Raw genomic sequence first — 15,869 nt, forward strand, 5'->3', positions numbered from 1 at the left:
AAAGACAGAACTGGAGAGAAAGGAGTTAGGAGAAGGCAAGGGGAAGGTGGGTATGTATGGTACTGGTACCAGCCTCTGGGTTGATGAGGGTGCTGGGTTCTCAAAGGTGGCGCTGGCTGAGAGGCCATGCTGGGCATTGCCATCTCCCTCAGGCTCCTGCTGAGTAGGTTGGACCAACATTCCTTGAGGTTTGCACAAGAAAGGGCATCACAGTTTTGGGGGACTTGATGACATTCATGACCTTGATAAGCCTGTTAATATTATGTAGAATTCCCCACAACTGGATCTGTATGATGTTCCATCATAATTCAGGTTATGCATCTTTGGCAGAAATATCACAGAAATCATGTGCTCTTCTCATTGCATCCATCAGATGGCACACAATTTCAAATTGTTCATTTACTGATGACACTAATTTTTATCACTTGATTAAAGTGTTGTCTGCCAGGCTTCTGTGTCATAATTATATGAGCTTATGTGTGATTATAGATTCTTCAGATGGTGGGATGCAACGCAAAGACACTCAGATAAATGAAAGGCAGAACTCTGTTAGTTATAGCTCCAAATGAGAGAAGGCTGCACACAGGGCCACACAGGGTGTTGTCAGGAGACAGAGTAGCATCAAGCCAGAGCTGTGGGAGGTAGTTTATATGTGGTAAATGGGATGGAATTAGCTGGGTTTCACAGGTTTCCTGGGGACTGTGTATTTTGAATCATTCTGTGGTTGCAAGGAAGAAGGGGCTGTCCTTGGTATCTGGGGGCCTTTGGAAGCTATCTATTGTAACTCAGGAGTGTTCGAGCCTAATAAAGAAAATGGCTGGGGTGAGGGCTTAGCAAACTACTTACGAGAAAGAATTCTGAGTTTTTAACTATTATTTAAAATGGTTAAGACAGCATTTGTGAAATATTATATTATAACCTCCCCACTGTTAAATTGCTCTTTTCCATATTCCTTTTGCAGGTAATAAGCATTCTGTAGGGAGATATTTTGTAACCATGAAAATGCCCTGTTTTTGTCAAACATTCAATTTTTTCATTATTAATTTATGTCAGCATAGATTCATCTTTTTCATATTTTATCCAATGAGTTATAATATATTCCTGCCACTATTTATTGTGATGCTGAAATTGTTCAAGTTTGGACAGTGGGAACACTCTTAAGCTAAATTCTGTGTTCTTTTGACATAGCCCCATCCTTCTCTGGGTACTTCCTTACTCAAAAAAGACATTTCAGTTTTATCTTACAGTGAAGTCCAAGATAGCCACAGATAATCTTCCTCCTTTAAGCTCAGCTGACTAGCAACCATAATTCCATCTGCAAAGTCCCTTTGCCATGTAACGTGGCATAGTTACAGGTATAACACTTGGAGATGAAGATCATAGGGGCCCAAATTCTCCCTATCATAAGTACTTAATAAATATCGCCTGGCTATTTGACTTGGTTGTTGATACAAGGAACAGATGGTAAAGCTATGTAGGGAGGAGGGACAGATAGCATTTCCAGTTTGAGTTGTATACACAGCTGCTTCTGGCATGTTTTATTTATTTATTTATTTTAATTTTATTTTGAGATGGAATCTCACTCTGTCACCCAGGCTGGAGTGCAGTGGCAAGATTTTGGCTCACTGCAACCTCTGCCTCCTGGGCTCAAGCAATCCTCCCACCTCAGCCTCCAAGTAGGACTGGGACTACAGGCACACACCACCATGCCCGGATAATTTCTTATATTTTTTGTAGAGACAAGGTTGTACTATGTTCCCTAGGCTGGTCTCAAACTCCTGAGCTCAAGCAATCTGCCCACCTCAGCCTCCCGAAGTGCTGGGATTACGGGTGTAAGCCAGCTCACCCAGCACTACTGGCATGTTTTGTTCTATTTGTTTTCAGGCTGCAGGTTGGCCTACGGACATTTTGGAGAGGTCTGCAAGCTTTCTTGGATCTAGCCTGATGCTGGAGTAGGCATGCTAGCCTGTGACATAGGGAAGAAGTAGAGAAAATAGAAGCAGTATTTTCTGCAGACTGCTCTGTTTAGAGTTGACAGGTATAGTATGTTACCACAGACGAATTCTGGATTAGCAATTTAAGAGGCCTAATTACATGTTTATAAGGGTGTAATATCAGAGAACAACCAAAATGAGCATGGAGGACTCTGAACAAGCATCTCAAAATTCAAGCCAATGGCCTTGGCTAGTAAGCAGGTGATGGTGGATTTGCTGGCATAAGGTCATGATAAAAAAAAAAAGGGAGATAGAGAGATGTTAGAAGTGGAGAACTGGCCATTAAGAGTGTCATCTTGGTGAAAATACCCAACACCATTAAAATAGTTTCAACTTTGGTTATTGGCAGATAAAGTTCAATTAGAAGGTTCAATAAGGTCATGAAAAAGAAAAGCGGGGGAGATAGAGAGATGGTAGAAGTGGAAAACCGGCCATTAAGAGTGTCATCTTGGTAAAAATACCCAACACCACTAAAATAGTTTCAACTTTGGTTATTGGCAGATAAAGTTCAATTAGAAGGTTCAAATTAATTCAAATCCAGGGCTTGTATGTTCTTAACAGCACTGTAGGATTCTGTTTTGGGAATTGGCACAGGCATTGTAATTGAGTGCTGTGGGCCCAGTTACCCTGGAAGAATTGGAGTTTCCTATGTTTTATTTATGAAAAGTGCCAGGAACTCTATAAAAGAGTTGATAAATAATTGATGACTACTCATATTCAAGTTTGGAGGGGAAATGCAAATATTTATTGAGGGACCTTGATATCTAGAGACTTGAAACCCTTTGATGTCAGAAAAGGACCAAATTTTGTAGGCCTTTTAGTTTGGGTTCCCTGAAGCAGACTGTGGGATGAAGATTCCTATGAGGTGACATGCTGAGGAAAGGATGCAGGAGAAAGCATGACAAGAAGGAGTAGAAGCCAATAAAGGACCAGCCTAAGTTCTGCAGCAGGTGGCCTCATTAGATGCCACAGGGAACCTCCATAGTGTAAGCTATTCCTTGGAGCTGTCCCAACCAGAGGGAAGGGAGAGAGACTCCCATGCTCCCTTCAATTATTCATTAAGGGCCGCTCAAGAGGCAATTACAATCCCAGGCACTTCTTGCTCTCCAAACATTGGGTAAAGTGGGTTCTAGGAACCCAAGGGAAGGCGGACAGAAAGAGCCACAGGTGCTAGTTGTTGAGTGTGAAAGCACACAGAAGCCAGGAAGGGCTCTGGCCAGAGTCCTGATGTTTGCCATCCAACCCTTACACTGAGAACTGAATGAGACAGTTTTGATGGGAAATAAACTGCTCGCTGTTTTGACCTGAGAGAAACAGATAAAAGAGTGAAGATGACAAAATGGGACTCAGAGACTTAATCCACAGGAATTCCTTCCTGTGATGTGAGAGTGACATGAGAGAATTGTTAAGGAAAGTAAAAACTTAGGTTGATCTAGTGAAGCAAGGAAGGAATAAAATTGCCTTCAATCCTTCACAGAGATGAGGTGGCATGGGATGAAGTGACTACTTGAATCAAGGGTTCAGACAGTGAATGAGTTCACAGAAGGCACTCTGAGCTTTGGCATGTCTTGTATCTAAGTTGAATGTGGCTTTGTGACTGTCAGTAAATTTCCAAAGTCTCAGTTCAGGTGCTTAAGACACCCTTGAAGCATTTGTGTGGTGGTCTGACTAGCAGCCCCCCATTCTGACAGTAGCCAGGTGATGATGGCAAAGTCCGAAGATGCAGTCCCTTGGAGTGAGTCTGTCACAGGAGGCCTGGTTGGGAGGATGATACATCTAGCTCTCCACGCACTGGGTAAAGTGGATTCTGCTACTGCACGAGGTAGTGCTAATACACTTTCTGCTGAGCTCTGGAATGCTAGACAGGAGCCAGTGCAGTCACCGAGGGGTGTGCTCTGAACCAGCAGGGAAGGGTAGGGGTGGCTGAAGCCACTCCTTTTATTGTTCAAAATGTCAATGTAGGAGAGTAGGAAGAGTGCTACATTAGGATGCAGGTAACCACCGAGTGCTAAAGACAGAAGCACCCACTAGGTGAGGGTTTTAAACATTTAGTTAAAAACACCACCACCAATTAAAGTATAACAGTGGCACCAACAGTCAACCCTCCTCAGGAGACAGTGTTGAAATTAAATGAGGCTCAACTGAGACCATGTGCAAGCCAATGCCCAGTGAAATTATAAAGCCCTACACAAAGGAGGCTTAATATGTACTGTTTCTCGTTTGACACCAAAAACTATTGCCAAACGTTCTGAATTCCTCCCTTCTTTTATTCTCATTATCATCCCTCCCATTTTTTCTTTCAGTTATCTTAATTTTTCTAAATCTCTCTGCCCGCTTTGATAGGGCCATGACCCCGGTTGGATTCCAGTTCCATTTTTCTAAAAAGAGCTGAAGAGTATGCTGGGTCTCTCATTCAGTAAAAACTAAAAAGTGGAAGAGAAAAGCAGGAAGAATAATTAGGATTAACTCCTAGGGTTAGGTGTTGGGCCAGGGAGAAGAAAGAGGCAGAATCAGTCAGAGAGGTGGGAAGCAAGGCAGGGAACGTGGTGTTTGTTTTCTAAGGAACAAAGCCACTTATCAACAGGGTTTTCGGCAGGCTCACCTTTTCCTCCCCTCAAGTTTCATTCTCTGAAAAGATTTTGAAATGGCTTGTTATTGAGACTGATAGGAAACAGCTGATGAAGTACACACACACACACACACACTCACACACATACACTCACACACACAGAGAGAGAGAGAGAGAGAGAGAGTGTCCTGATACCTTTTTACAGTACTTGCTTAGGAACTGAGATTTTGTCAGTATAGAGTACCATTTTCCCATTACTTTTTAAAAAAATTTTTTTTATTTTTAATCAGGCAGCCCCAAACTAGAATAGGTTCAGAGACTCCCCATTTTCACATTACATTTTAAAGTAGATATTTTTGTTTTTAAAACAATTAGATTTTTGAAGAGTGTATTACATGGCGCCTTTTGGCTAACCAGCTAATTTATATAATAACTAAAATACACAAGTAGAAATCATGTAAAAATATCTTCCTCACTATACTTATCAAAAAACTGAAACCAAAGTAAAACAAAACCTCGAAGGGTAATACTGGCTGTGATGGGCAGAGGGTCAGGAAGAGATGGAGTAGCGTCCCTTACCTGTCTATAGGTGGATGTGAAGGCTCCGAGGTAAGCAACCACTCCTGAGGAAATGAGGATATCCCCGGTCAAGTTGATGTACAGCTGCCCTAGCTCCAGAGCTGTGTGGCTCCATCGAGTTTTCTCACCTCCAAGGCCTCCAATCAACTGTTCAGCTCGTTCTAATTTTTTGCTGCACAGGTCAACCTCAAAAATAAAAGTGAGCTTTTATCAGTATTTACAAGTACAATAAGTTTTAAATTCTGCAAGATTTTACCCTCAGGAGTAAATTATTATTAATATTATGATCTATTTATCATTATTATTATTATTTTCGAGACAGAGTCTTGCTCTGTGGCCCAGGCTGGAGTGCAGTGGCACAATCTCAGCCCACTGCAAGCTCTGCCTCCCAGGTTCACATTATTCTCCTGTCTCAGCCTCCCAAGTAGCTGGGACTACAGGTGCTTGCCACCACACCCGGGTAATTTTTTTGTATTTTTAGTAGAAACAGGTTTTCACTGTGTTAGCCAGGATGCTCTCGATCTCCTGACCTTGTGATCCACCCGCCCCGGCCTCCCAAAGTGCTGGGACTACAGGAGTGAGCCGCCGCGCCCGGCATAAATTATTAGTTTTAATTAGACTTCTGCCTGGGATTTCCTATATCACTATGATATAGTAAAGTCCATGCTATTTTAGAATTTGTAAATATAAAGTGTCCAATTCATGAAATTAATAATGAATGAATATTTATCACATAATGCAAAGAACAACTCTATTTAAGGAAATGACATACAGTACAGGATACTGAAAGTTAATTAATAAAGACATTCTTCTGCAAATATAGATGTTTTCCCTCCATTTTAAATATCTAGATGCATTTTATTTTAAATATTCCACAAACGTTTTCCCCTCATTTAACTTATGATTGATTTTATCATGGTCTTAAAGGTTAAATATTTAAAAGATTTAATAATTTATGATTATTTACAAAGGACAATTTTCAGGTTGTTAAACGGTGTCACTCAGGCACTTGTAATTCAGCTTAAATTACGACATCAATCAATAGCTGAGAGCCTATTTGGTGCATAAGACTGTCAACCAAATATGATTATATGTAATTAAGCAATGTGATAAAAAAGAGATAATTACGAAGGTGCAAACTTGGTGAAAAGTTATTTCAGTTCACACAATAGCAGTATTCCAGCAGAATATGTGAATTATTTTTATTAAATTTTTAAGTGCCTTAACATCATTATTCTTGGAAGAAGATGAGATTAAATGAAGCTTATCATGATGTTAAAAAATAATTTACATGAAAAGAGAAATTCAACAATCAACAAAAGCAAAGACATTTAGGTTATTCTGGAATAAGAATTTGGCTTATGCTTTTTACTAATGTTACTAACATTTATATTAAGTCAATGATTTTAGATTAAAAGATGCATGATTCTGTATCAGTTTATCTACAGATAGGTTTGAAAAAAGCAAAGCAAATGGTATGTAATCGTAGTATGTGTGATACTTCCTAAATTTAATTTTTTTCCTTTTAATTTTCCCTCTTTAAATGTCTTTTGTCTTTCTAGTTTCTTTCCTCACCTATTCTTCTTTCAACAATGTTTATGATAAACTGAATCAGGTCTTAGACTATGACAAAGTTGCCATCAGAAACTACTAAGTAAAAATATTTTAGCTAAAATTTTACCTCCAAAAGCACATGTTTAATACACATAAATGCATATGTTCATTTCATATTACCATAAGTTTCTAACATTTTATTATAAAAAATAAATAAAATTTTCAAACATATAGGAGAGTTGAAAAATGTTTAAAGAGGGCAACTGCATAACCATTTATTGATTATATTATTTAAACTAAAACTGATCATTCAAAAATCATGCCATAATAGGTTACACTTCTAAAGATTAGCATAATGTCTCACATTTGTGCAAATATAGAATACAGGATAGATACTATAGAAAGACAAAGTCTGGTGTTCTGGAAAGAGCACAGCTATTAGAGTCAGGCTGCCTGAGTTCAGGTCTTAGACTTAATGCTCAGAAGCTGGGTCGACAATGGACAAGTTGCTTGATCTTTCTGTTCTGTACTTTCTTCAAAATGCTACACAATGATTACTTCCCTCAAGAGGTTATTGTGAGAATAAATGGTATAATATGTAATGTTCTTGGAACAACAGGCCCTTGTACATAATAAGCATTCAATAAATGTTGACCGTTATAAAATATTATGACCTTTTTCTGGACCGTAATCAGACTTTAGCAGTTAATTTTTCCAAATGACATCACTAATTGAGAGTAATATTTTTAGTCTTGAAAACATTTTTAGTAGATACTGTATGGCTCTGAGTATTGAGTTCTAATTTCTGCTCTGCCATACAACCTAAATCACTTAACATTTTGGTTCTCAATTTCCTTACTTGCAAAGTGAAAAATGATTAAATAATCTAGCTCAATATTCTAGTAATCTAAGCTAGACAGACTGGCATATATATATATTTTTTGGAAAAGCCCAGAGAATAAATATTTTCGTTTTCGTGAGCCAAGCAGCAGAATTGAGGATATTTATGTATTACACGGGTACTTATACGGCCACTAATATGTAATTATTTTAAAATGTCAAAACTATTATTAGCTCGTGGGCCATACAAAAACAGGCGAGGGGCAGATGTGGCCTGCGGGCCATAGTTTGCCAATCCCTGACCAGGAAAGAAACAGGACTGGTGTGTTACATGCTAGTATGAACATCATTCTTAGTTACGATAATTGAGAATTTGTCCATCTTTTTCTGTATCAGCACATACCTGGTTTTCCAGGTCAGCCTTCTTTTGTTTATTTAATTCAAGTGTGTCTTGAAGCCTGGCCAGCTTGTCCTGAACTTCCTTAAGGGCTGCCTGCTTCTTTCTAAGACCATCCATGGCAATTTTAAGCTCCCCTTCAGCTGCAGCCAGTTTTATCTTTTTGGGAGCTACTATTTTTGCCACTCTGCAAAAAGTAAAATTGAAAAATTAAATATTCATTTAATATTCCAGTACACTTTCTACCACTGAATTTACTTTTCTAATATCCTTACTGTGACTCAAAACACTTCTTTATGCAAAAATCTAAACTGATTTCTATATTCCATGTTTTATCTAAGAATCATCCAAGCTTGATCCTGGACATAAGAAATGGCCATTAAAATAGACATCAAATATACATAGTGTTTTAAAATAATACTTTTACTCAAAAAAAAAAAAACATTTTGCCAGTATGAATTTTGATAACTTTCTGAAAGAAGAGTAGGATATTCAAGTAGAGTCTTACAATGTTAGTAGAAGCCTAATTGCAATGATAAAAGTTAGTTTTGATGAGGAAAAAGTGAGGTATCTTTTATCTTTGTCATTTTACTTAAAAAAATCCTCAAATCCTGGAATACATCCTCAACCAAAAACCATTATCCTATAAATATGTATGTGGTAATAAAAGGAATTATATAGGAAAAAGGATGGATCTAAACTCTCTCCCTAGTATCTGGAAAATGGAGTCAGTCATGTTATTTAACAAACATTAAATGAATCATTAACTAATATATCATGGTCTGAAACATATATAGCACTACTATATATGTAGAATGATTAAAATTGGATATGAGTTTGAAAAACATCCTGTGACAGTTGTTTTTTTGAAAAAACAATAATTACTCTGCTTTGTGTATGATATAACCAGTTCTCATATAATCACCAAAAAAGACTCCTTATTTCACAATAATACATATTATGCCAGCAGTTTTTAAAGTCTGGTCCAAGGACCCCTGGGGATCTTGACAACACTTGCCCCTTTAGGGAGCTCATAAGGTCTTCCCTTGTCCAACTAAACCACTGTGTGATGGTGGATTTTCTTTAATTGCAATCAAAACAACATATTGCAACAGAATGAGCGAAGAAGCAGATTTTGGTGTCTGGCTATCTTACATTAGACCACACATTAAAGAGACTTGTAAAGGTATAATAAAATATCACTCTTATCATTGTTTTTTTTTCTATTTTTTAAAGAAAAACATGAATTTATAAAAAATAAAAATAAGTCACTTATATTAACACGTAACATTTTTATTGCTTTTCAAAATGAATTAACAAACACTTTAAAAATTTTCCATTTTAATTTCTAATATGGTAAATAAACAAAAATCTTTTGGGGGTCTTCAATACTTTTAAGAGTATAAACGGTTCCTGAGTCCAAAAAGTTTAAGAACCACTGTATTATACTATTAGTTGGCATAATCTTGCCTCCAGTAAATATGCAAACACAAAGCAGATTCAGACAGGATTTTCCAAGGAGCCTCTCTCACTTACATAACTTTTAAATTTCATATTGTCTAACTGACCAAAAGTGAAGATAAAACATACTAGCCGGGTTTCTTTGTATCAGCACTTACTTATCATATGAATCCATTGCTATGACCCACTTGCACAGACCTTCGGCCGCTGTAGAAGCATTTCTGATTTTTTCTGGTACAAAATCTGGATTTGGAATATAATTTTTTCTTATGATATTCATATAAGCTGGAGGAATATTGTCCTTGTCATATTCATGAAGTGACTGTAGAAACCTCATGTCACCAAGAAGTCTCTTAGCTGGGCCCCAGAAATCCTCAATTTTTTTCCCTGAACCTGTCGGGTCAGGGATTTTGTCAGCTTTGATTCCTTTCAAGATGCATATAGCTTCCATAACAAGCTTGACACCAGCAGGAGGACTCTTCATGGATTTTACCACTGTAATATCCTTGAAATAACAACATGTTAATTATTTTAAAAGACATGTTTGTTTACACAGTAATTGTAATTGGTTCCTATTTTCAAACTAAGCATACAGAAACTCATTGTGTTCACTGGGTAGAAACGGTGACAGTAATAGAACTGCACTGACACTCTTCTCCCGAGTCCCACCCAAAAGTTTAGCCAAAATTCTTTGCACTATTTATTTTAAAAATCAACCTTCATCTTTCTAAATTAAAATATTCCCGTTTCACATCTTAACTTTTAATACACTTCATGAAATCTAAGACACTGCTATTGCAAAATAAAGTATTATAAAACGCATTATTTTACGTATCCCTCCCAAAAAATTACTGACAAAATTAACACAATACTTTATCACATGCTCTATAAGATGCATCCCAATGACAAGAGTGTCTAAATATGAAAAAGGTACCCCTTAGAACCAAAATATAATCTCAAGTCTTATGCCTTTGTTAATTACTGTAGTGCAAAGATGTATGAAGTTCTTGAAATAACTGTTGCTTTATGGTAAGTTATAACATCTAGCAGCTTTCTTCCATTTCAAAGGTGTTTTTGCATGCACATGCATTTCTTTTTCAGGTCAATTAGGGAATTCTTTTGCCAATTTCAAAATGATTTCAGCTTCATTAAATTTGCAGGCTAATTCGGAGAGACAAACTAGACTAGAACACAACGCTAATTTCTTTCTTGGGCTGTGATGACATGTATCCTAGAAAGTATATGGCGAAGCTCTTACCTGTGCAGTAAGAGTATCAAGGGCAGCCAACGCTGACTCTAATATTGGCAAGGCACCTGCCAGGTCAGCATCACACTCATCTTTGATGGCTTTGGAAGCCATAGCTTGTTCGTTTGCTATTGTTTCATCAGCTTTCACTATTTTTTCAGTTTTGGCAACTTCTACAGACTCTTTCTCAATCATTATCATCATTTCATCAACCTCTTTGCTAGCAACTTTTAATTGAGGTTGTAGTGCCTCCAACTCCATCTGCATTGTGGCTACTTGAGATGAAGCAGAATCCAGTTTCTCCAAACCCACTTCATATCTCTTTTTCATTTTCATTACTTCACTGAAAGGAAATAGATAAAACAAAGTTAATCATGAGGCTCTGCATCCTACATTAAGGAAAAACCTAAGTGTTTTTGAGCTTGCTAGGCTTTTTCAAGACATAACTACAGGAGTGGTCTAAAAGATTTTCATATATATGACAATCTGTCAAAACATGAAACCTAGAACATTGGATTTGTGCACGATTAAGAGCAGACAGCATGTTTTATTCATTTTTGTGTTTTTAGTACCTATACGTTATCAAGGCATACAACAGAAATTCAAAAGAATAAATGCACTGGAGATGAGGCAAGGAGTATCCTATATCAAAATGAATGATGTACCTCTAAAGTTGGTAAGTTGATTCCAGCAACACTACTGCTGCTTTAAACCTTTTTATGATCACTTATTTTAAACACATTTCAGTGCTCAAAATATATTACTCTGAATGTTTCCAAACGTGAAAAAATGATTTTAACATGTATTATACATCTTGAAAGAGAGATTTGTTTTATTAAAGAAAAAGTAACAAATAGAGCAGATCATAAAGCTCAATACCCTGTTTGGTGCAAAACGATTACAAAGTAATAACACATGATTAGAAATAATGTAATACTTTAGCATATTTTAAAAGTTAAATATTGTAATGTGCTTAAAAATTTAATCTGCATTTATTTGCAAATATATATGAATTTCTCTCTAAAGAAAACTCTTCTTTATAATTTCATTTTAAAATACTTGATATACCATAATGTCTCCAAGTAAAAAAAGGACATGCTTTTAAAATCCCCTTCAAAAAATAGACTGGAGTAGTAAGGAACTGGCTTGAGCTGGAAAAGGTAACCTGGAGAACACCGAAAGGATTGCAATTTTTGTTTTAAAAAAATTCACAAGTTAGAGCATGCCATGTTTTTGTCACATGTCAAATTCCGTCTGAGCAAAGTATTAGAGAGTAATGGGCACAGAGGGCACCTGGGCACAGAGGGCGCCAAGTGTATGGCACTGTATTATTGTGAGTCTCGTTTCAGCTGAAACCTTGTGCAACGAGCATGGGGAAGGTCTCATTCCTGCCAGCCTGAGACAGTTTCAATATTGTGGCTAATCCCAAGTGACGCTTTGCTAGCTTAACCACAGATTTCCTGCCAGGTAACCTGAAAACTTTCTTCTAGGTTACAGCACTACCTTGCTATCGGGTCCTGAAGGCTTTAGCTATCATGGGAATAATCATCATAGGGTAGGAATTCTAGTTGAGGTAAAGGAGAAATTAGTATCTTTTTTTTTTTCATTTGCAAGGAATTTTGAAAAGAAAAAATTTGAAAATGGAAAATTTGAAAGGCAAATAAGAATATTTGAAAATACCTTAAAAACTATGACTCTTTCAACCTGTAAGTTTGAACTTATAACCTCGTAACTTTAAAACTTATAACCAATAAGTTTAAACTCTTCCTATAAGTTTGTATCTCGTTTTTATAATCCTTCTTTTTGTTAGGGTGGCCTTACTATTGTGAGTGCACAGTCAAACAAAAGCCATGAGTGATATCCAAAATTTAATCAGTCTCCAAGAGCTTTTGATCCTCCTGGATAAGAAAATATGAAAAACAGCAAGATTCCATTTTGTTAAAGATCATAAGCTCGACACAGGAAGACAATTATCTTGAGAGCCAAAGAAATAATGAATTCCAGCCAAGCTATGCAGCAGTCACGGTGGGCGCTACAGATTTCACTAGGTAGTTGACAAACTCCTAAAGGTATAATTCAAACACAGGGTAGTAGACCACAGTGACTACGACAGTCCTGGTTGGGAGGGCACAGCCACAGTCACTATGAATACAGATGAGGAGTGTCATATCCACATCCAGGTAGCATGCTGCCCAGTATGAGAAAAGGTCCTTCAAAATGCTTGAGATAGTAGGTTAACCACAGGAAGATTTAGAATTAACCATAGAAATATATACAAAAATCAAACTCATAGTATTCATATTTTTATATTATCTATGCACATTTGTTGTTTTATGTATTCTTTTTAATCTTTAAAAGAATTTGGTCTGTTCGATTCATAGAGCAGGCTTGAGCTTCCAATAGAAATCATGTATCTGAGCAGTAAATTTACATCTGTTTTTAAGTAAAAATCATATTAATTTGTAGATAATATTCAAACATTTAAAAGTAATTAAGGCTTACCATATGTATATGTTTAAAATACTAGACTTATAAATTATTTAAGTATCTAGTAATGTTTGATTTGTCAAATCAGAACTTGAAGGGAAATATAAATACCATATTAAAAATTATATTTAAAAAAGCTTTTGAATGCAGCCACACATTAATCCAAGGTCCCCTTTAAAGGTAACCACTAAAATGTTCCAAACTTCCTACTTTCTACCTTAATGTTATAATGTTTTTAAATTTTATACATACTGAATTTTAATTTTTGGAACAAAAGAAATATTTGAATAAACTTTTATGCACACACAAGTCACCCTCCAGAACATTTAAAAAACTCACATTGACACTTTCTATAGCAGGTAAGTTCACTGATGTTTATATTGATGTTTTCAAATGAGAGCTTATTAGAGAGTGACTGTCCCTCCCTAGAGTCTCAGCTCTTCAGTATCCAAAGAGAGGGTTTAACTATTACCTAATTATTTATCAGAGAAAAATCACTGTCTAGCAGTGTTTACTCAATATTGGTTGGAATATTGAGTTCGAATGTCTTCATTCTTCCAAGAGTGATTATGCATCTACGATGTGCTAGGCAATGTACCCATATGAGAAGGATAAGACCCCTCCCTAAATTCAAAATGTTTGTGGATTAAATCATTTAAAGATGTAACAAAACTCACAGTATATTTCTATGAAATAAATTTCTATTACATCATATTTATGTCATTTTTGCACACATAAGTATTTTTAATTTGCCCTAGCTTACTTAGAAACATGAAATTTGATTTTTACCTTCTTTTCTTTTCTAACAACAGTTTGAAGGTGGAGATTAATTCAAGGTAAGAGGTAGGAGTCACATAATTGTATCTTTGAAGTTCAACAAAGAAAGATGTGGATAAATCTATAGTAGAAGTGTGGAAGCTTTTACACATGTCGATACAGCCATCTCTTATTTCCTCTGACATTTCAATTTCTTCCAAGAATCGTGAGGCAACTGCCTGGAGTGCATCTTCAGGCCATGACTAAATGTAAGATAAATGCTTTAGCACTTTATTAAGATTACGAATCTGGATCTGTTACTACTGCAGCCCTTTACAACTTAGGGATGTTGGGGGTGAAGGGGAATAGTGTGAGGGATGGTGTGGGGGAGACAATTTCATAAGGAACTTTCCCAAGGACTTGCATACTTAGGGCAGGGAGCCAGGAGCTAGTTAGTGCATATAACATTCACTGTCTGTGGTTTGTTCTGAGATTAGAGAAATTGTTCATGAGTGTTGCAGGAGAAAGAAAAGGCAAATGAACTAAATTTATGGAAAGTCTATTTCTGTATGCATTTTACTGGTACCGTCTCATTTAATTATCCTAACATTTCCCTGAGAATGATGTAGGCATCATTCCTGAAACAGCTTCCAAACCCTTTCTCTTCTTCCTTTATCCACCTCAATCATCCCAATTCAAGCCTCCACTATCATCTGCCTGGAAGATTCCAATAGCATCCTAACTGCTTGTATTCTCTACATAGCTGCAAGAGTGTTCTTTTCAAAATATAAATCAGCTCATGTCACACTCCCCAATTTATAACCATTCAAAGACTTCCTAGAATTCTTAAAATCCAAACCAACTTGCCAATCTCTACTTGATTTGGCCCTTCCCAAATTTCTGACCTGTTATACCACTTCTGCCCACAGTTCCTGTGCTCCTGTCACACTGATTTTCTGCCATCCTCTCCTTCCTTCTGTCTAGACACTTGACTTCACTGGTTTATCCTCTCTGCCCAGATCTCAGTACTGACACTTTTTTGTCTTTCCAGTTTCCTCTTCAAACCCATAATTGGTCCCTTATTTTAAAAGCATTTACCTATAATCCCAGCACTTTGGGAGGGCAAGGCGGGCAGATCACCTGAGGTCAGGAGTTCGAGACCAACCTGGCCAACATGGTGAAACCCCGTCTCTACTAAAAATACAAAAATTAGCCAGGCGTGGTGGCGGGCGTCTGTAATCCCAGCTACTCGGGAGGCTGAGGCAGGAGAATTGCTTGAACCTGGCAGGCAGAGGTTGCAGTGAGCCAAGATTGTGCCACTGTACTCCAGCCTGGGTGACAAGAGTGAGACTGCGTCTCAAAACAACAAACACAACAACAAAGCATTTACTCCCGATTTGCTAGCCTGTCTAATGAAATTCTGTTTTGCTTATTTGTCTGTAGACAAGAAGCCCAAGGAGAGCAGAGGTCTTGTCTATTTCATGTGCTTCATCTCCAGCTTTTAGATTAAGACTTGCTACAAAGCAAAACAGAATTCAATAAATGTTTTGCATGAAATAATTAATTTTACTAGGAAGTGGAGGTACAGAGAGGTTCTGTAAACTTTCCAAGGTCATAAATGCTTATCTGTTAAATCCCCCTCACGGGATCTCAGCCACAGCCCACAGATTTCTTACTAAACAGGTAGAGAATGCATTGTGATATGCTGTTAAAGCGAGAATTACTGTTCACATCTAGCTAGGTACTCTCCCTTTGCTACTCCCCTTCCCACCCCTCCTCCGTACCCCCATCCATTCGCTGCCTTTTTCTGCTCTGCTCGTACTTCCCAGTACGAAGTCCACTACAAAAAAAGGTCACTGGCTTTCTTCCTTTTAACTTCTTTGGGTTTAGCTAATGGGAAGAGAGTGGGGGCAGGGTGGAAGAAGGGAGACATATGGGTATTTTGATCCTCCCTTCCTTTCCAGCTGTAGCTGAGTTCTAGGTTTC

The 15,869-nt window shown here is 37.3% G+C and overlaps 1 protein-coding gene across 2 annotated transcripts in view; it reads right to left on the reverse strand.

The window, feature by feature from the left end:
• Positions 1-15,869, reverse strand: part of DNAH7 (dynein, axonemal, heavy chain 7) — a 384,437-nt gene that overhangs the window by 121,133 nt on the left and 247,435 nt on the right. For both annotated transcript variants that reach the window (XM_011997181.1, XM_011997180.1), the window contains exons 42-46: positions 13,917-14,146; positions 10,653-10,983; positions 9,553-9,899; positions 7,940-8,120; positions 5,143-5,328 (exon numbers count right to left, since the gene is read on the reverse strand). In XM_011997181.1, the coding sequence (XP_011852571.1) occupies positions 5,143-5,328; positions 7,940-8,120; positions 9,553-9,899; positions 10,653-10,983; positions 13,917-14,146 (1,275 nt within the window). The remainder of the gene's footprint in view (positions 1-5,142; positions 5,329-7,939; positions 8,121-9,552; positions 9,900-10,652; positions 10,984-13,916; positions 14,147-15,869) is intronic.

Source organism: Mandrillus leucophaeus, unplaced genomic scaffold, assembly GCF_000951045.1.
Source record: "Mandrillus leucophaeus isolate KB7577 unplaced genomic scaffold, Mleu.le_1.0 Scaffold532, whole genome shotgun sequence".
Taxonomy (NCBI): domain Eukaryota; kingdom Metazoa; phylum Chordata; class Mammalia; order Primates; family Cercopithecidae; genus Mandrillus; species Mandrillus leucophaeus.